General features: G+C 41.8%; 1 protein-coding gene and 1 long non-coding RNA gene across 9 annotated transcripts in view; one reads left to right on the top strand and one right to left on the bottom strand.

The window, feature by feature from the left end:
- Nucleotides 1-8,364: 8,364 nt before the first annotated feature.
- Nucleotides 8,365-14,029, bottom strand: LOC140738815 (uncharacterized). The gene is made up of 3 exons (XR_012101461.1): nt 13,830-14,029; nt 11,358-11,463; nt 8,365-8,693 (listed from the first exon to the last, which is right to left on the bottom strand). It is a non-coding gene; the product is annotated as an uncharacterized lncRNA (long non-coding RNA).
- Nucleotides 14,030-14,125: 96 nt separating this feature from the next.
- Nucleotides 14,126-21,537, top strand: part of sbf1 (SET binding factor 1) — a 186,387-nt gene continuing 178,975 nt past the window's right edge. For all 8 annotated transcript variants that reach the window (XM_073066693.1, XM_073066691.1, XM_073066694.1 and 5 more), the window contains exon 1: nt 14,126-14,280. In XM_073066693.1, coding sequence (XP_072922794.1) covers nt 14,226-14,280 — 55 coding nt within the window. In that variant the 5' untranslated portion in view covers nt 14,126-14,225. The remainder of the gene's footprint in view (nt 14,281-21,537) is intronic.

Genomic DNA, 21,537 nt, shown 5'->3' with positions numbered 1-21,537 from the left:
CCAAAGGAAACAACACACTAGACCACTGTTACACCACCATCAAGAATGCCTACAGTGCTATTCCACACCCACATTTCAGAAAGTCTGATCAACTGGCTGTACTCCTATTCCCTGAGTATAGACAGAGACTGACGATTGCAGCACCAGTAGTAAGGACTAATAAGGTATGGACAAGGGAAGCATGGAAGCACTTACAGGACTGCTTTGAATTGGTAGACAGGAGTGTATTAGGAACTGATCTTCGAATCTGATTGAGTATGCTGCATATGTTACTGCCTTCATTAAAACTTGTGTGGATGAGTATGTGCCTATGAAAACTTACTGTACATTTCCAAACCAAAAATCATGGATAAACTAGGAAGTTCATCATCTACTGAGAGCTAGATCTGTGGCACTTAAGTCTGGTGACCCAGGTCACCAGATATGACTTGCAAAGGGCCATTTCAAGAGTGAAGAAACAATTCCGAGTGAGATTGGAGGTGACTTCAGATGCTCTGAACTTAGAACTCTGGCAGAGTTTGAAAGACGTTACTTCCTACAAAGTGAAACCCAACAGCATGATTGGCAGTGATGCTTCACTATTAGATGAACTCAATGCCTTCTATGCACACTTTGAAAGGGAGAATATAACTACAGCTGTGAAGATCCCTGCTGCACCTGATGACTTTTTGATCTCTGTCTCAGAGGCCAATGTTAGGCTGTCATTAAAGAGGCTGAACCCTCACAATGCGGAAGGTCCTGATGGAGTACCTGGTAAGACTCTGAAAACCCGTGCCAACCAACTGGAGGGAGTACTTAAGGACATTTTCAACCTTTCACTGCCACGGGCACTTACTTCAGAAGGGCAACAATTACACCAATGCCTAAGAAGAGCGAGCTTCCTTAATGACTATCATCCAATAGCACTCATGTCTATGGTGATAAAATGCTTTGAGAGGTTGGTTATGGCTAGATTCAACTCCTGCCTCAGCAAGGACCTGGACCCACTGCAATTTGCCTATGTCACAATAGGTCAACAGCAGACACAATCTCAGTGGCTCTTCACACAGCTTGAGATCACCTAGACAGTAAGAATGCTGTTCATTGACTATAGCTCAGAGTTTAACACCACCATTCCCACAGTCCCAATTGATATGCTACAGAACCTGGACCTCTGTACCTTCCTCTGCAATTGGATTCTTGGCTTCCTAACCGGAAGACCACAATCTGTGCGGATTGGTGATAACATCTCCTCCTTACTGACAATCAATACAGGTGCACCTCAAGGGTGTGTGCTTAGTCCACCACTCTACTCCCTCTATACCCATGGCTGTGTGGCTAGGTATAGCTCAAATACCATCTATAAATTTGATGATGATACAACCATTGTTGGTAGAATCTCAGATGGAGATCAGAGGGTGTACAGAAGTGAGATATGCCAAATAGTTGAGTGGTGTCATAGCAACAACCTAGCTCTCAATATCAGTAAGACGAAAGAGCTGATTGTGGGCTTCAGGAAGGGTAAGACAAAGGAACATGAACCAATCCTCACAGAGGGATCATAAATGGAGAGAGTGAGCAATTTCACGCTCCTGGGTATTAAGATCTCTGAGGATTCAACCAGGTCCCAACATTTCACTGCAGCTATAAAGATGGCAAGACAGCAGATATGTTTCATTAAAAGCTTGAAGAGATTTGATTTGCCACCTAAAAAAAATTGAAAACTTCTATCAATGTACCGTGGAGAGCATTCTGACTGGCTGCAACTCTGTCTGGCATGGGGAGACTACTGCACAGGACTGAAAGAAACTACAAAAATTTGTGAAATCAGTCAGCTCCAACGTGGGTACTAGCCTTCATAGTATCCAAGACATCTTTGAGGAGCAGTGCCTCAGAAAGGCAACATCCATTATTAACATAGAAACAGAGATCTACAGCACATTACAGGCCCTTCTGCCCACAATGTTGAGCCGACCATGAAGTGCCTAGAATTTTCCTACCGCATTGCCCTCTGTTTATCTAAGATCCATGTACTTATCTAAGAGTCTCTTAAGAGACCCTGTTGTGTCCACCTCTGCCACCTTCACTGGCAGTGCATTCCACACAGTCACCGCTCTGTGAGAAAGACTTACCTCAGATCCCCCCTTGGACCTACTTCCAAGCACCTTAAAACTATGTCCCCTTGTGTTAACCATTTCAGCCCTGGGAAAAAGCCTCTGGCTATCCACATGATCAATGTTTCTCATCAGCTTATACACCTCTGTCACCCCAAGGAGAAAAGATCAAGTTCACTCAACCTATAAGGCATACTCTCCAATCCAGAAGGGCTCCCATCACCCAGGGCATGCCTCTTCTCATTATTACCGTCAGGAAGAAGGTACAAAAGCCTGAAGACACACACTTAGCAACTCAAGAACTGCTTCTTCTCCTCTGTCATACGATTCCTAAATGAACATTGAACCCACGAACACTACCTCACCTTTTTAATATATATTATTTCTGTTTTTTCTCTATTTTAATCTATTTAATATACAGTATATATACTTATTGTAATTGACTTATTTATTTTCTTCTTTCTATATTATCACGTATTGCATTGTACCGCTGCTGCCAAGTTATCAAATTTCACAACACATGCCAGTGATAATAAACCTGAATCTGATTCTGCTTCTGACACATCCAGAAGATGCCAAGAGCAGAGCTTCTCCATCACTGGGAATGGTCTGCATTACCCTGGCAGAGGATTCATGTGGATTTTCCCTGACTGTTCATGGACACAAATCTCTTCATAGTAGCAGATGCAGCTGCAAAGTGCCAGAAGTGCTCCTAATGGACTGCACTACAATCTCTCAAACTGCTGATGCGTAGAGAAGTCTCTTCTCAAGGACTGGTCTTCCATAGCAACACGTACAAACAAGCTGGATGAACTCAGCAGGTTGGGCAGCATCCATTGAAACAAGCAGTCAACGTTTCGGGCTGAGACCCTTCGTCAGTCCTGATGAAGGTTATCGGCCCAAAACGTTGACTGCAGTCCTGATGAAGGGTCTCGGACCGAAACGTTGACTGCTCATTTCAATGGATGCTGCCCAACCTGCTGAGTTCATCCAGCTTGTTTGTATGTGTTGATTTGATCACAGCATCTGCAGTGTACTTTGGGTCTTCCATAACACTTAGTCTGTGACAATGGACCACAGTTTATTGTGGAACAGCTTCAGTCATTCCTGAAAATGAATAGAATAAGACATACTGTATTATAACTGCACCATACAACCCGGCTACGTGGCTTGGCGGAAAAATCTGTCCAGATTCTAAAGAATACACTGTGAGCAATGTCTGCAGAACACACTACGCTAACACTGAATCAGAACTTTGCCAATTTCCTCCTTGCATTTTGCAATGCAGCACGCTCCACAACCAACAACTTACCATCTCTGCTGTTCCTGGGTCGTCCATTGCACTCATGCTTGGATCTCCTCAAACCCAATCTCAGAAGGAGCATGCAGAACAAACAGCAGAGACAAGTTGAGGGTTCTTCAAACAAGGAGGTTTGATATCTCATTCTTGGACAAGCAGTCCTGGTGAGGAACTGCAGAGGTGACTAAAAGTGGGTACTTGGAAATATTAAGGACAGGACTGGACCACACTCCTATACAGTGGAGCTCGTGCCTGATATCATCTGCAGATGATATCAATCAGTTGAGGACACCAGAGTCAATTGTCAGAGAAGAATGGTGTCCAGAGCTGTCTGTTGTTACCACGGACTCTGCTGTGGGGTCTACAGGTGGGCTGTGCGGCAAGTTCGGCAACTGCGCTCATGAATATACACATCCCAGATATTACTGTTTCATTATGTTAGTATTCAACTCCATTCTTTTCGTTCTGGTCTTGTTGAGGCATTACCAGAAGCACAGCATTGCTATGCTCCCTGCTTACCCTTGTCCTTGATCGGGAAAGAGGACTGCCATTTCAACAGACGCTGGAAAAGAACAGTTTTCATTTAGTATTTAGATATTGCTTTCAGCAGCAGGTATGGCATTTAACATTCAGCTTGAGTGTTTTAGTTAATGGCCCTGTTGGCTTAGTGCTTATTGTTTTCCTTTTCCTTTAAATTTTGCAACAGTTCTCATTAACGTCAGTGAACTATGGCCTGCTTCAGTGTCTCTCTATCCGCACATGTACCACATCCAAACGTTCTGACAGCAAGTCTCAACCATAAAAATTTGCCCAGCAGAGAGAGAACAGCTGACCTTGGCCCTGAGATAGATATAAGTTACAGGGGTTTGAATCTGTTATGGGAGAAGCGACTGAGGTAATGCGGCTGATAATCTCATGTCGACAAGCACAGTCTCATATGGAGAAACAGATGTCATCTCTCGCAGCAACTGTTTAGCAGCTCAGCACAGACATTCGGAGTCAGGTCTCATGGCCGCAGTCCACGAACTTACAGCAGGCAGCCAGTGTTAGCTGACAACCATTAGCATTTTTGCCAAAGTAATTCAGCAGCCTCTGGCTGCATCAGTCCCACTCCCAGGATCTCGCAGATCCTCCTTTTCTGATGACCCAACAACTTCTGCCACTGATGTCCCCACTCCCATGTCCGGACCAGAACCGATTCCTGCATCCATACCAGAACCAAGTATTCCTCCACCGGATAAATACTCTGGTGACCGTGACCACTGTAGAAATTTCATCTCCCACTGTGAGCTGACCTCCCAAGCTCAACCAGGTCGGTTTAGTGACGACACACATAAGCTGGTGTACATGGTAAATCTCTTGGATGGACCTTCACTTAACCTGTTTAATGCTCTATGGGAGCTAGTTTTCCCCGCAGCCCAGCCATTTTGACATTTTGTTGCCGAGTTAAGGAGAGTATTTGACCTTCCAGTATGGGGTCAGGAGGCTGCTCACTGACTCCTGGACCTGGGCCAAAACAGAGGGACAGTGAGGGCCCATGCAATCAAATTCCACACACTTGCAGTAAAGATGAGGAGGAACGAGAGATCCCTCATCACTGCCTTCCAGTGTAGACTGAACATAGCATGAGATTATTGTCTGTGATGAGTGGGACAGTCTGGATGACCTAATTAATCTGGCTATTCAAGTTGATAACCAGGTAAACAAGATCGGTGCAGGAGAACAGGTTCCAGCCTCTATTGTGGTGATTCAAGACATCTCTGGGTGTCATGTCTGAAGTGCCCAGTAAAAGAGGATAGCCATCAGCAGGGAGGGCAGTCCTGGTGGGTCTATTCTCTCTGCAATTGGCTCCCTCTAATTGTGTGATGCTTCCAGCTTCCTTGTCTTGGACTCATGAACTGGTTTGGGTAGAGGTTGCCTGCAATAACCTCCAGTTGTCCCTTTTAAATGCCAGAAGGAATTCCATCCATCGCTCTTGCCTGACCAGGAGATTGATGTGGGAGTGCCTGCTGCTGAAGAGCTGATCCAATGCTACAAGTGCACATGGAGGTGAGTCAGGGCTTCTCTGCTGAGTGCTCAGAAACAACACGCCCACCAGGCTGATCGGCTTTGCCGACAGGTGCAACCTCTCAAACCAGGACAGAAGGTCTGCCTGGCATCAAGAGATCTTACCCTCAAAGTTGAGAGCTACAAGTTGGCTCCACACTAGGCGAGGTTATTTGTAGTGGAAAAGGCTGAAAATGACGTCTCCTATTGTGCCTACCAGCACAATGAAGATCCACCCAGTTTACCATGTTTCCCTGCTCAAGCCAGTTACCTCTCCCGATTCCAGTCAACCATCTCCCCCTCCTCCCCTCTCGTATGGTTCCCTGGTATATATTGTGCAGTGCCTCCTGGCATCTTGCCAGGTACAGGGCAAGGTCCAGTATGTCATGGATTAGGAAGGTACAGCCCCGAGGAATGCTCCTGGTGGATAACATCCTGGACAAGTCTCTCATCTGGGACTACCAGTGGGCACAGGTCTGTGGTGCCTCGGTAGCTGTGCCTAGGGGTTGGTGGGCCCTGTCACAACCATAGACTCTGCTGTGGGTTTGGTAATTGCGCTTGCAAGTATGCACATTTCAGCTAATTACTGTTTCACAATGGCGGTATTTAACTCCCTTCTTTTTGTTGTTGTCTTGCCGAGACTTGACCCAAAGCACATCAACGTTACACTCTCTGCTTACCTTCCTCCTTGTCTGGGAAAGAGTACTACCGTTTCAACAGATGCTGGAAAAGAGCGGTTTTCATTTAGTATTTCGATATTGCTTTCAGCTGCAGTGTTGGCATTTAATCTTCAGTTTGAGAGTTTTAGATAATAGCTCTGCTGGCCTAGCATTTATTGTTTTCCTTTTCCTTTGTATTCTGCAGCAGTTCTCATTAAAGTCAGTGAACTGTCAACCCACTTCAAGTCTCTCTCTCTCTGCACCTGGGCCATCTCCAAATGTTCCGACTCTGTCAGAACCTTTTCCTGCGGCTCCAGGTAGTCAACTCCTACAACTACTATGGAGGAGACCCCAGAACCTGAGATTGTTTCACAACCACAAGTATCACCTGCCAAGCAGCGTGAAGCCCCTTGTCGGGAAGATTACACCTACTTACTGCAAAAGGTTCAGATTGGGCAGAATTTGTTAAGTGTATCCAGGAAGGATTCCTGACATAGTATGTGGACAGGCTGACTAGAGGAGAGGCCATACTGGATCTAGTACTGATCAATAAACCTGGTCAGGTGACAGAGCTCTTGGTGGGAGAGCATTTCAGAGATAGTGACCATACTCCATGATCTTTAGCGTAGTCATGGACAAGGATAGAAGCAGAAAACATGGGAAAGTATTTAATTGGGGGGGAAGGCTACATAGCAGAAATGTGGAGGTTGTTTATGGAGCATGGGGTTCTGGATAGGTTTGACTTACTAAGGCAATTTGCTCATCAGGCAGATTCATCATTGCTGAAGCAAGTCCAGTGAAATTCCACTGCAATGTACAATATTCCAGTTTAATTATGGGACCACTAGGACCTGCATAGAAAGAGCAATGTATAATATTGTCTGCAATGGTACAGAATAATGAGCACAATGATGTTAAAGAGAATTGGGTGCAATTTCAAATAAGCCCATGACATAGATATTCCAGTGTTTTAAGGATAGTAGGTACCCTACTGACTTCACTAAATGGTCCTGCAAATCCGTATTGTTCTATCCATCAGTACATTTGATCGTAAATGTTAAGTGGTCCATTTGACGAGAGCTTGCAAAGAGGACATGCTGCCTGCTGTGATAGTATTCAGCTACTGAAGAGATTGATGTAAAGTACAACAGTTGTTAGATATATGTGAAAACAATTAGTTGGAAAGTAAGGAATAACACATATTTTGAAAGACTTTATGATGATGTCACTAATTTTGCTCACTCTCCCTCCATGATGTTCACTCCTCTCTGTGTAACATTCAGGCTGTGAGACTGTCCCAGCTGCTGTGCTTAGTGTCTCTGAGCTTTGCAACAATTTGCCCTGCTTATATGATGCACTGACACGGAGGCTTGGGGCCTACTGCAGGCTGGTCCGGAGATTCGGATCTAAGGACTCAATTTGGCTCAGAAGGCTGTGCTTGCTTCTATTGTTTGCACGATTTGTGTTCATTTTTCTCTTTGTCTGCGCATTGGGTATTGGTCTTCTTTAAAATTTGGTTCTTTCAGTTCTTGCTTTGTGGCTGCCTGTAAGCAGACAAATCTCAAGATTGTATAATCTGTACATTCTTTGATAATAAATGCACTTTGAAGCTTTGATGACAATTTTCAATTGTTCAATCAGAATTTTGTTCTGATAACATTAAGGGCTTAAGTGGTAATATTAGATAGCTACTTATGGAAGAGAATGCTTATGTTTACTTTAAGCTAAATAACTTTATTTAAATTGTTAATAATTGTAGTACGACTGTAGGGCAAAGGTGTGATTCACTGGCTCATATTCTTAACCCTATAACTAATATTAGTCTGATGTCTTAAATGTCCCTGAAATGTGTATGTGATTTGTGAATGAAGTACAGCAAAAAAAAAAGGAATGTATAAGATTAAAGCTGAACAGTTTCCCATAAATTCCAAAGATTAATTCCACTCCCACAGGAGGTTTGAGGAGTTGCAACACTGTGACCAGAAATCTGTGCGGGGGGGCTGCAACTGTAGCTTGTGGGCAGTAGATGGCAATATTGCAACACTTATTTGTCAGAGGAGGCTGGGAATTTTTTTTTAAAAGCCTGTAAATGTACAAAATCTGAAATAACAATAAAAGTCCTTAAAACATTCCAGCAAATCAGTCAACATCTATGTAAGGAGAAACAAAAATAATGTTTCAGGTCAAAGACCTTTTGTTTGAACTGAGTAGGGTCATACTGGGTTCAGATAATTAAGGCATATTCAAAGATTAAAGATCAAGATTAGCTTTATTTGTAACATAAACATTGAAACATACAGTGAAATGCAGAATCTGCAAGTGGCGCCATGCTTCCGGCACCAACACAGCATCCCCACAACTTAATAAGCTAAACCCGTACATTTTTGGAATGATAAGGGAACTGGGCCACGCAGAGGAATCCATGCGATCATGGGTAAAATGTCCAAACTCCTTACACACAATGATGGGAATTCAACCCTGATTGCTGGTGCTGTAATAGCATTGCGTGAACCACCATATTACGTGCTGCCTTATTCTTAAAAGGACAAGAATTCCCAGCATTCGCTGACTCCTCGGTCAAGGCCAGATCAACACCTGGGGAAAGAAAAATGGATATGTGAGGCAGAAGGCAATGCTCAGTGATATAGTTGCCTTCTAATATCACTAGTAAATCAATTTCATCTGCAGGATATTATACATGCTTTCTCACTTCCACTTCCACCAACACCTGATTACAGCTTTTCTCAAACTATCTTATTATGAAACATTAGTTCTGACTGTAACGGGATTACCAGCCCACCAGTTATAACTAATAGCTCATGGTTAACCTGTCATTCATCAGGGGTTTATCTATCAGTTTACTGGATTTAATCCATCAATCACCAGGAGCAGCAAACTATTCAGGGTTTCTGAAACTGTCCCTGACCATGATCAAGGTTCACCTCAACATTTCCTGAAAAAGAAAAACATATACACTACAGAAAAAAAAGTACAAATCTTACAACACATTAATTGCAGTTCGGCCATATTTTGTATCTTAGATACTGCGACATGTTTATAATTAAGATATTTAAGCAGGACTTGTAATATATTTGAAAATGGTAATTCTGGCATGGGCCCTAAAACAGTTTTTCCAATCTTGGCACAACCTTGGATCATCCTCCACATATCTGCAAAGGTTTCCACACTTAAGGGAACTGTCTACTTGCCAGTTACAAGAGGTGGGGGATACCTGTCAATTCTTGGCCCAGATTGGTAGCCTGTCAATCAAAAGGAACAATAAGTCCACCAGTATTAAATCACTAAGCTTGAATTATACAGCACATCGACCCCAGCCTTCAGCAACCTCCTAAATTTCCCTTCTCATTCTATCTCTTCTCCTATTCAGTCTCGTGTTCCCTTTCCTCCTCACTCACTGAGTCCCAACTTACAGAATCAGAATCATTGTCACTGACACTGGTTGTGAAATTTCATGTTTTGTGGCAGCAGAACATTGCAGATATAACAAATTATTGTAGGATAATAAACAGTGTAAAAGAGGAATAGTAAAATAGCGTTCATGGACTGTTTAGAAATCTGATGGCACAGAGGAAGAAGCTGTTCTAAAAACATTGAGAGTGGGTCTTCAAGCTCCGAAACCTCCTCCCTGATGGTAATAATGAGAAGAGGTCATGTGCCAGACGGTGAGAGTCCTTAATGATGGATGATGCCTTCTTGAGGCACTGCCTTTTGAAGATATCCTCAATGACGAGAAGGCTTGTGCCCCTTGTAGAGCTAGCCGAGTTTATAACCCTATGAAGTTTTTTTTTTAATAGCCCTGTGCATTGATGCCTCCATATCAAATGATGATGGAACCAGTCATAATGCTCTCCACCACCTATCTGTAGAAATCTGCTAGTCTTCAGCGATGTACCAAATCTCCTCAAACTCATAATGAGGTAGAGCTGCTTCTTCATGATTGTATCTATGTGTTAGGCCAAGGATAGATCCTCTAAGATGTTGACAACTAGGAACTTGAAACTGTTCGCCATTTCCCGCTGACCCCCCCCCCCCCCCCAAACGAGGACTTGGCGTGCGTTCTCCTGACTTCCGCTTTCCAAAGTCCACAATCAGTTCCTTGGTCTTGCTGACATTGAATGCAAGAACACTATTGTGACACCACTCAAACAGCGTAAATATTTCGATCCTGTACGCTTCCTTGTTGCCAACAGTGGTGTCATTGGTGCATTTATAGATGACATTTGAGCTGTGCCTAGCCAACTCAAATGCCATCTGGCTCAGGTCTCCTTTCTGAGCCAACAGTCCATTGTCAGCCCAAGTCAGACTGCACACCCATATGGTGCTTCTCATGATCCAGCAAAGGCGCATTCAGACTTTCCACTGCCTGTCTCTGCTCCCAGTATGTTAATAGTGGGGTCTCAGCCATTGAATGTCAGGGCTAAGTGGTGAGACTCATCCGGGATGGCCATTCCCCACCTTTTGCACGGTGTGCTCTGACTGAGTAGCCAAAACCTGAACTGTTATCTAGGCTTTGCTACAAGTGGATACACCTCATTGTCTGAAGAGTTCTGAAAGGAATTCTTCATTGTTCCATCATCTGTGAGCATCCCTGCATGACCTGCAGTTGGATTAAAGCTTTTAAGAAGCAGCTCAGGATGGCAGGGCCCAAGATTCTGTCCTACATGACAAGTTTAAAGGGCCAACCAGCCCATTCCTACTCCTGTTTTGTGTGTTTTTATGTTCAATTTACCTTTTTTTAAAAAACATGCATTTTTACTATTTTGTGTTCTTTAATACTTGAATTTTAAATTTATCTTAATTTTAAGTATATTTTAACTTGCATTTTGATCTGTTATTTCCTCTTGTCATGAGTGTCCATATATTTAGTATTTATTGACCTCAATATTTCCTATGTGTCTTTATTTGTACATGATATCTCGTTGATGCACCCAGCATATTTTTTTTTCCACTGGACTTCATTGAATATGAAAAGATAACAAAATGTATTGATGATGACAGTATGGTTGATGCAATCTGCACAGATGATAAAGATTTGTAGAAGTTTTTGAGTGGTTTAATTGACAAATCAAATCTCCTCAAACTCCTAATGGAATATAGCCGCTGACCTGCTTTCTCTATAGCGGCATCGATATGCTGTGTCCAGGTCAGGTCCTCAGAGATATTGACACCCAGGAACTTGAAATTGCTCACTCTATTTCTGATCCCTCTGCAAGGATTGACTTTTGTCCGTCGTCTTACCCTTTCTGAAGTCCACAATCAGCTCTTTGGTCTTGCTGACGATGAGTGCAAGGTTTTTGCTGCGACGACTCAAGTAACTGGTATACCTCGCCCTTTCGTCATCATCCTATAACATAACAAAAGCATTATTTCGGGCCACAGGTGGAGTATTGTATACCACAATTAAGGAAGAGCATGATTGCACTGGAGAGAACTTAAAGAGTGTGATTCTTTTCTCCAGTCTGTGATCATAGCCTTTATTAAAGTTTTGTCTTATCAAACATAAAAGTTTGTTGACTACCCTAAATGTTCCTCTAGTCTTACACATCCTATCAGCCCAGATTTATTTCTCATCACTAATTCTAATGGAAGATCTTTCCATTAGAAAGATGGAAAGATTTCAAGTATGAACTACTTACATACTGGATTAGAAAGGAGATCTGAATACATTGTACAGTTATACTCTCTTTGCCTTGTCCTTCAGCCAGTTTTTTCTTGGGTAGATGCTATTCTCACATATTTATTGGTTGTTCCCCTAATTGGTATGCATATTTCCTACAAGCCTGTAATATATCTCTAAAAGTGTGATTCATTTTTCAAAATCTTTAATCTGTCACCTGAATTCTACACAATCATTTCTTTTTTATCTACTGCAATTATGCTACCTTTAATAAACAGTTTCTCTACTTTTTCCCAAATATGTTGTACTCTATAATATTCATTTTTTCCATGGAGGTATAGGATTTTTATAAAGGCACTGAGAATGCTAGATTTTATTGGCCATGGGATACTACTACTACTACATCGACTCAGGCCTAGGGGGCCGGTGTAGTGCAAAATGGGATACAATATAATAATATCATGCTGGAATTGTGTAAAGTATTGACTGAACTGGACTGTTACTGGTATATTGCTTGTAACTTTAAGGATGTGATAGAACTCAGATGGAGATGTATGACTATGCTGTTGAGAGAACTTTAGTTATGAGGAAAAGCAGGCCAGGGTGGAGCACGTTTTGGAACAAAGGAGCCAATGGCAAGAATTAATAGAGTTATATAAAACTGAGAGAACCAAGTGAACAAGTAGAACCTGTTCCTCTTAGCAGTGATTAATACCTTGGCAACACAAATTAGAAAATTGGAAGAGAAAATGCTGTATGTCTGCAACACATCAAGCAATGTGTCCTTTAACCAGAGAGATTGATAACACAGCAATATATATTTAAACTTAAAACAGAAAATGCTGGAAGCATCCAGAAGATCAAGCAATACCTGGGGAGAAAGGGTGAAAGAGAAACAGAGTTAATTTTTCAGATTGTCAAACCTTCTTCGGAACAGGGAAATTTAGAAACCATATGAGTTGGAACTTGCAGACAAGAAAGAAGACAAAGGGATTTTCTGTCACAGGGTGGAGACTAAGAGATGGTAGATGAAACAGACTGGTGTTGACATGGAGGACATTGAGGGCAGATAATTTGTCTGGAAAAGATGCCCACTGGAACTATAGGGCAAAGTACACAGCAGTTGTTGGAAATGTGAAACAGAGATGAATGCTGAGAATGCCCACCTGGTCAAGCAGCTTTTGGAGAGAGACAAAGCGAGCTAAATCAGAGATGGCCTGGATTAAAAAGCAAAAATCTTCAGACACTGAAAATCTGAAAACGAAAACTGAATGCTTGATGCACCCAGGAGACTCAGTACCATCCACAGAGAAAGACGTAACATCACAATGCAAAGATTCCACACCATCCCATCCAGACTTTTTTTTGGCAACATAAAACTAATTTGCGCTCTCTATTTCTAGTTCTGAGAAAGGGTCTTTGACCTGAAATACTATCTCTGCATTTCTCTCTGAAAATGTTACTTGCCTTGCTGCATTATCTTGAGATTTTCAGCACCTGCGGATAGTTTTATTATTCACGTTTTCTCTTCCAAAACCGTTTTAGAAGAGCTCATAATAAATGCTCTGTCAAGTAGGGATAATTTTCTTGCCAAAAGTCAAAGTCGAGCTTATTGTCACGTTCAAAAGTTCATGTATGCACAGGTGCATCGAAACTTCGTTAAGTAGTTCCAGCAACAGAGGCACGTATTATTACAGACATAACACGCACAAGAAAAATATAAATTTTATAACATGTAATAAAGAACAGACAAAGCAAAACAAAGCCGTTGTAGTGCAGAACGGAGATATTGCCTTACTGAGGAAGTGAATAGGGTTGGTTCAAGATCCAAATGGATGAAGGGAAATTGTTGCTCTTGAACCTGCTGGTGTAGCCCTAGCACGTTTCAGTCATGCCTTATAGACACGTGTTAATTCTTCTTAGCTGCAGCTGCATAAATTGCAAGTGATCATACAAATAAATAATACGAACGTTCTGACTTTTAATAGTTCAGTTTACATGCTAACTATATTTTCGGCGGAATAGCTCTCCATTCCTGACCACGTCATTTGTTCTTGAGACCATAACAACTAGATTCCCCCACGTTTTCTTACCGAGTTTTTGCGTACTCTTGCCCAACCAAGGATGAGCCCTCGCTCAGTTTGATCCCTCTTTCTTATGGATGCTTCCTCACCGGAGACGAGGAGCTGTCCTTCCTGAGAGGGAAGCCAGCGATGCCGGGCCCGTGACCTGACAGCAACAGCTGAAGCTCGAGGCGGTTGTCAAGGGAGACCTGCCCCACATTCTGCGTTGCCTGGCGAGCGCGAGCCGGATATACAGGCGGTTGCCTCGGACTCGGGGCGTGCTTCATATTATGGTCTGTGTGGCCGGTTGCTCCGCTCCTCCCACCCCCTCGGCGCAGGGCGCGCAGGCGCGCTGTGAGCGGGATGGCGGCGGGACGATGCTGACGCCTGGTAGTGCAGGCTGTGCCCAGCAGCAGCGACACAGCCATGGCCCGGCTGGCCGACTACTTTGTGCTAGTGGGCTACGATCACGACAAGCGAGGTGAGTACGACAAGGCTGGACTCAAGTCCAGGCCGAGCTTTCGGCCGCCGAATGCTCTCGCATCCCCGTCCCACACCTACTCCGCCCGGCTCAGTACTGCAGCCGTGAGATCTGAGGCCCAGCGGAGGGTGTGGGAGGAGGGAGCGACCTAGTTGAGGGTAGGGTGATGGTGGTGGAGGGGTGTGGGAGATAAGAGTTGGGAGGGAGAGAGAAGAGGTGGTGTTGAGAGGGAGCGTAGTGAGGAAAGATAGGGAGGTGGGAGGGGTTTTGACAGGAAGAATCACTGGAGAACGAAGTGGGTCAGAGATGCAGAGACATAAGATGAGATCAGGAGTGAGAAGCTGCAAAGATGGGTGGGAGATTGGGCAAGGATAATTTTTTCTTACTGGAGTAGGTGAAAGTGGGCAGAGACGATAGGATGATGGAGAGTGCCAGGAGTACCTGAAATGGTAGTGTGCGTGGTGGTGGGTCTGAGAGTGACAGGTTGTTTAAAAGTGAGCAGTGTCAGTTAAAAGTCATGCAGCATGCACATAGGCCTTTCAGCCTAATTTGGCTGTGCTGACTAAGGTGATTTCCTGAACGTCCCATTTACCTACATTTGGCCCATATCTGTCTAAAGTTTTCCTATCCATGTACCTGTACAAATATATTTTACATTTTGTAATTGTAGCTGTTTCTACTACATCCTCTGGCAGCTTGTTGCATATGCCATAGTGTGGGAAAATTTGGCCTTCAGACCCTTCTCTAAATAAATATTTGCCTTGCTGTCTTAAACCCATATATGTTAGTTTGACTCCCCTACTTTGGGAGAGGGGAGTGTTGGGGGAAAGGCTGTGACCATCCACTTTATCTCTGCCCTTCGAGATTTTTTGAGCTCTGTAATATCACTCACCACCCATCTTTGCTCTTGGGAAAACAGTCCCAGCCTATCCATTCTCTTATAACCCAAGTCCTGGCAATATTCCTTTAAGATGTGGGATAGGGAGTGAAGATGTAAAGTGAATGGACTTTAGAGTTACAGGGAACAATTTAGTGGTCAGATTGGCTTGCTTGCTTCAAATGAAATAACTTTATGATACAGGTGGGCAGTGGGAGTGAATGACATGCGACCAAATTTGTAAATGCAATGAGCATTAAGTTCTGCTTTATTGAAAGCTTGGTAGAGCATGCTGATTTTCATTGCTGTATATGTGCGTCTGTAAATTTTCATTTTGCTTAGTAACTTGCGTAAATTTCAGTCTGGATTGATAAGTGGTAATCTTGGAGAATTTTTGTCTTATTGTTTGTATTAACATATGCATTTTGTATTAATGTTTTTTTCTGGTGAGTGTTGTGGTTTGCTAGTGCCTATGTGCAATCTTGTTTCTGAGAATAGTGTTTCAGCTGATCTCCACTGAAGTAGTTGTTTCTTGCTCTTTGCATCAGTAGAAGAATAATGCTGAATATCTGTCCACAGGTGACACCAAGTTGGGAGGAACAATTTATATAGATGATTATGAAGTTGGATTGTCTGAATGGGGCAAATGATGACACTTAAGTTCAGTGTGAGATTCTGCACAAGATTTAAAAACAATCGCATTCCATATGGCAAGACACTAGAAACTGAAGGCACAGACTTTGTAAATATATATGAATCAATAGGAACTGTTCTGTAGATATAAGAGGAAAGAGTGTTATTGGAATGTTTTCCTCTCTCCCAAGTGATCGGATACAAGGGCTGTAAAGTTCAGCATGAAGCCTTGTTTAAATTCAGTTTCTGATACTCTGATTAGTAGTGAGATAAAAGGCAAGAAACTGACAGGGATATTAACTGACTGGAGCCATTCTGGAGTGGTAGCTAAATAGTGCAGTAGAACTCAAAACTGAAATTGATCCCATTTTGAAAAACTGAATGATGCACTATTTACATTGTTCATTTGGAATCGAGAGGAAAAAGTACAGTAAATGAAATGCTGCAGATACTGGAAATAATGAAATAAAAGTAGACGTGTGAAATGTTGGCAAGTCAAAAAAGTTAATGTTTTGTTTTGATCTTCCATTGAATATTTTCCTGCTATTCAATGAAACAAACTGAATAAAGCTTGTGACATTTTGTAGGAAAGACAGTAACTCTGACAATGCAGCAGTCCTCCCAAACTCTGAAACCTGCTTGAAATTTTTTGAAACTTTCTTGAATTTTTTTTACTGAAGTTTGTGACTTCAACCAACAACATTTGAATCTGAATGAAGAGCCAAACTCAATGAAGAATATGAATTTTGTGCAATGAATGTATAACTGAATGTTTCTCAGTTCTTTAATTCGCATAACTCCAGTTAAGTGCTAGATTTTGTTTGGAAACTCAAAATAATACTGATAGCAAATCTGTCACAAATATCATTTGGGGAAAGAAATTAAGCTAAAATAACACCTGACATCTTCAGAAACTTGTGTTCAAATTGAATCACAAGTTTAAAACAGTGGAAGTATTTGGCTTTTATTCTAACAATTAAACCTAAAAGGCTTCCCATAGTAATGAAGGTTGGTTTAGGGTTGTTATGAACTTGGGATATCCACACAACTTAATGGCAGGTGAAGTGATTTAGAAGCAAAGTCACTGGTTACGTACATGAAGTGAACATGTACTTTGCTTTGCTTTTCTGAATTAATTGTTGGAGATTTAACATTGACAATCAGTTTCATTGTTTTATATGGAAAATAAAATTATATTAGATGTTGTTGACTTCCTTTTGTTCTTTTATTTTCTCCTGAAACGTAGTTTCTTAACATTATCTGCATTCGGTGTGCTGGTACCTTCCAGTATGAAATATTTCTGGACTACCACAGTTCTTCAGGGGAAAATATCATCCATAATTGACAGTGGCTTTATTATGAGCACTCCTATATCTCCCCTGGATAGTCATTCATTTTTGTTGTCATTTTAATTGGGTTGCCTAAGGGAATGCTTGGTGTTCATATCTTTCGTGAAGTTGTGCAGATAGTAACTATTAGAATAGTTACTATTACGTTCAGTCTTGTAGCACAATAGGAAATCCAATGGTCCACTGTGGGTCTGCACTTTTATCTTTCCATTAAGATCACTTGCACTTTCTTTTCTCACGTATGTATCAATATTGTTCAGTGAGTTACTGTTTCCATGTCACTTTCTCCTCACATTGCAGAGTTTGATCTTTCTTTTCTAGGCCCTTTCATAGCACTATTGAGAGTTTTAACTGTACCCTTCAGCTTCTGCTGCTGAAAATACCAGTTTTTTGAATGCCCCTCTGTAATAAGCCTGCTTTTTCTTATATTTCAAACAAGAGGTGGTACAGCTTAGTAAGTCGAATCACAAACAAAAAAAAAATCCGCAGATGCTGGAAATCCGAGCAGCACACACAAAATGCTGGAGAAGCTCAGCAGGCAGGCGGCATCTATGGCAAAAGTACAGTTGACATTTTGGGCCAAGACTCTTCATTGGGACGCTTCTGATGAAGGGTCTCAGCCCGAAACATCAACTGTTTACTCTTTAGGTGTATAAGGTGATGAGAGACATTGATTGTGTGGATAGTCAGAGGCTTTTTCCCAGATCTGAAATGGCTAGCATGAGAGGGCACTGTTTTAAGGTGCTTAGAAGTAGGTACGGAGGAGATATCAGGGGTAAGTTTTTTATGCAGAGAGTGGTGAGTGAGTAGAATGGGCTGCTGGTGACAGTGGTGGAGGCGGATACGTTAGGGTCTTTTAAGAAACACCTGGAGCTCAGAAAAAGAAGGCTATGGGTAACCCTAGGTAATTTCTCAGGTAAGGACATGTTCGGCACAGCTTTGTGGGCCGAAGGGCCTGTATTGTGCTGTAGGGTTTCTATGAACTTGTTTGTCACATAAAGTGACAATCAATGCAACTGTTTAGGCATATAATAATTGTGTATGTTCAGCATTATTTCTGTTTAATTGTTCATGTGGATGTTATAGATCCATAGCACTGCATTAATAACCAAGACTTTCCTGGGATTCTGGCCCAGATTCCTCCATCTAATACTAAAAATATATCAGGAGTTATTAATCCGACAGTATTTTATGTTTTGGGCACCTGTTGGATTATATAACAAGGGTGACTGTACTCATAACAATGCTTTGGACATCAGTCGTTTGGAACATTCAGCAACATAAAATGAATATTAAAGTGAATAACTTTTTTGAACATTTAAGTCCCAACTTTATTTTCTGAATTAAGATCTGTAGTTGGTGAAAAAAATCACAATCAAAATCTTGCTGTGACATGATTTCATGGAGTGACTCCTTAAGATTTTGTGATATGTTGAGATAACTTAGTAGAGTGTGTCTTTTTGAGGTAGTGCCTTGGGTTCATTGATGACTTCCACTCCAGTTCTCTGGTTTCTAAATTGGTTGATGAGGCCAACCTGGGATTTGATGTGCTCCTGTACTATTTGTACTTGTATGCTTCTGATGAACATATTCAGCTCTGTGTTCCTCTTTCATTTTGCTCATATGGGACCTAGGGATTCTGATCAGTCACTTACACTTTTTCAAGAAAGGTTTGAGAGCATTTTTGAATTCTTTCCTCTGCCATCCATGACTTAGTTTGAAGTCTGGTATTGAGCACGTCAATGATGTGGTTTGCCTGTTGGAGTTATCTGAGTAATTAGAAGCCTAATGTTGGCCTAGGAAAGGAGATTGCCTTGGTTTGCTTATTCTGTCAATGCACTTGGAGGATTTCATTGCAGCACTGATGATGATTCCTCTGAGCCTTCAGATGCTTTTGGTAGGTAGTCCATGTAGGAGAGAAGTGACGTTACTAGTTTGGCTAGTTTGAGCTCTTGATCCTCAGATGGCTAAAGGCTATGCAGTCCACTGAAAGCAATGGTGAATTTCATCATTGATGTCACATTTTGTTGGAGGCAACTTGTAAGAAATGAGAAGTAGTTCATGCTGTCCAAGTCTAGCTATGGACCTCTATGTTGCAGGGTTGTAGTGACGTTTGCTTTGCTGTTGTTTACTGTAAGGGCCATTTTCAGCAAAGGGACAAAATAATGACAGGGTTTATTTTCAGCTTGCTTTACCTCAGTGACTATGATTCAAGTGATTTTGGCCCTAGTGCAGAGGTTGAACAGTTTCCATTGGCTCTATAGAATAGTCGCACTCCAAAAGGAATGTCATTGCAGACAAATTACGGTTTGTAGTGAGAATGTGTTGGGCCATGACAACTTGAGAAGCCAAGAGTCTCGTGCTTGACTAAGTTGAGCATTTTTGTAAGATCATACAGAATAGTTGTTGCTGTTGTTGGATTTCGGATTCATTGCACAGTAAAAGCAATAATTATTGCAGCATTAGATGGATGGAATCCACTCTGCAAGTGGTATAACCAAGGACATTTATCACCAACATATGTCATGAAGTTTGTTGTTTAAAAATACTGTAAGTTGCAAAAATAGATGGTACAAAAGAGAAATAATGAGATAGTGTTCATGGGTTTGCATGTCATTCAGATGGTGGAGGGGAAGAAACGGTCTCTAAAATGTTGACAGTAGGTCTTCAGGCTCTTGTATCTGCTCCCCAATGGAGACCCCCTCTAGTTACTTCAGTCAGGAGTGTCTTCTTTCTCGACAAGTTCTTATCTTTCATAATGTGGGAGATCAGGATATGAATTTGGAACTGAAGTTCCTCTTCAAGTTTTAGAATTGAAGTAGGAATGCTGTCTGCTACTGAGGTCATGTTGGTTTGCAATGATGTTTGGCTTTATTGGCATTGTTAGTGTGGCAACAAGGCTGGACCTGATGGTTTGCCATGAAATGTTTGAAGATTCATTTAACGTGCTCCTAGTTATTCCTGACTATAACTGCTAATTAAGCTTGCCTCCATCATAAGCCTCTGGTGGGTTGGTTACTTTGCTGGTGTTTCGGCTGTTACATTAGTAAGTAATGAATCCATGAAAATCCTGGTTATCTTTGAGGTTCTGAATTTCATGTGCTCTTTCCACCCACAAATGTGTTTTTTTGGGTCTTGGTTTTTTTTTATAGACCTCAGTCGTCTTCAGTTTCCTGGAGAATTTTCTTTTTATCTTGAAGCAAGATGGAATTTCCATTTTAAGAGTGCCCCATGTTTGTAGTTAATTGAGTTGTAGATATCGTAGTCAGATAAACAGACAGACATAATTTATTGATCCCGAGGGAAATTGGGTTTCGTTGCAGTCGCACCAACCAAGAATAATGAAGAAATATAGCAATATAAAACCATAAATAATTAAATAGTAAGTAAATTATGCCAAGTGGAAATAAGTCCAGGACCAGCTTATTGGCTCAGGGTGTCTGACAGTCTGAGGGAGGAGTTGTAAAGTTTGATGGCCACAGGCAGGAATGACTTCCTATGACGCTCAGTGTTGCATCTCGGTGGAATGAGTCTCTGAATTTGTAATTTGTAATTGGCATCAAAAGAATTCTGGTGCTTTATGGCCAAACATCGGTTTATAACTGCAGATTATGGTGAGCTTGAAATTAGTTCAAGCACGGTGGACATTATCGCTCCAGTTGTGTTTGTTCCATCAGCCAGAAGATGTTGTATGACAGGAGCAATCTCTTAGTTTCTTAAAACTAATAGTTTCCCTGTGGCAGTGTATCTATTTCTGCTGATGTTTTGGGATAAGGCCGATGATGTTAGGAGTAGTCATTTTGATTATTACAGCATGAGTATTCCTTGGTTGATTTATGCAACAGGTGGCAGTTGCTAGATTGGGTTGTTGTTTTGAGGTTGTGTATTTGTCTATCTGATAAAACAGGGTGTTGGTTTTGATAAGAAAATGTTCCAAGCATTTTGTCAGGAGGGAGGACTTCATTCATGGTAGCTTTCGTCACTCTCCATGAAAGGTATTCCTTTCCAGAGGAATGTGCCCTTTCCAGCTCCAATTTCATAAGTGACCAAGTACATTTCTGCTTATTCAAATTCTTACTAAAAAAACAATTTCGTACTAATTCACATTATATGAAGGAGAAACAGTTGTCTTTGAGAGCCAAATACAAATTTATTTTTTTTTGTATGGAAAAGTTCCATATGGAACTTGTGTTCTGAATGTGTAGAGTTGGAATAAAGGGAGCCTTTTCTGGTTGGCTGCTGGTTACTAGAGGTGTTCTACAGGTGTTCGTGTTGGGAACAATTCTTTTTATGTTATCTGTTAATGATTTGAATGATGGAGTTGATGGCTTTGTTGCAAACTTTGCAGATGATATGAAGATAGGTAGAAGGGTGGGTAGTTTTGAGGAAGTAGAGAGG

Source organism: Hemitrygon akajei, chromosome 14 (assembly GCF_048418815.1).
Source record: "Hemitrygon akajei chromosome 14, sHemAka1.3, whole genome shotgun sequence".
In the NCBI taxonomy this organism is placed as follows: Eukaryota; Metazoa; Chordata; class Chondrichthyes; order Myliobatiformes; family Dasyatidae; genus Hemitrygon; species Hemitrygon akajei.
This window is presented reverse-complemented; position numbering and strand designations above follow the sequence as displayed.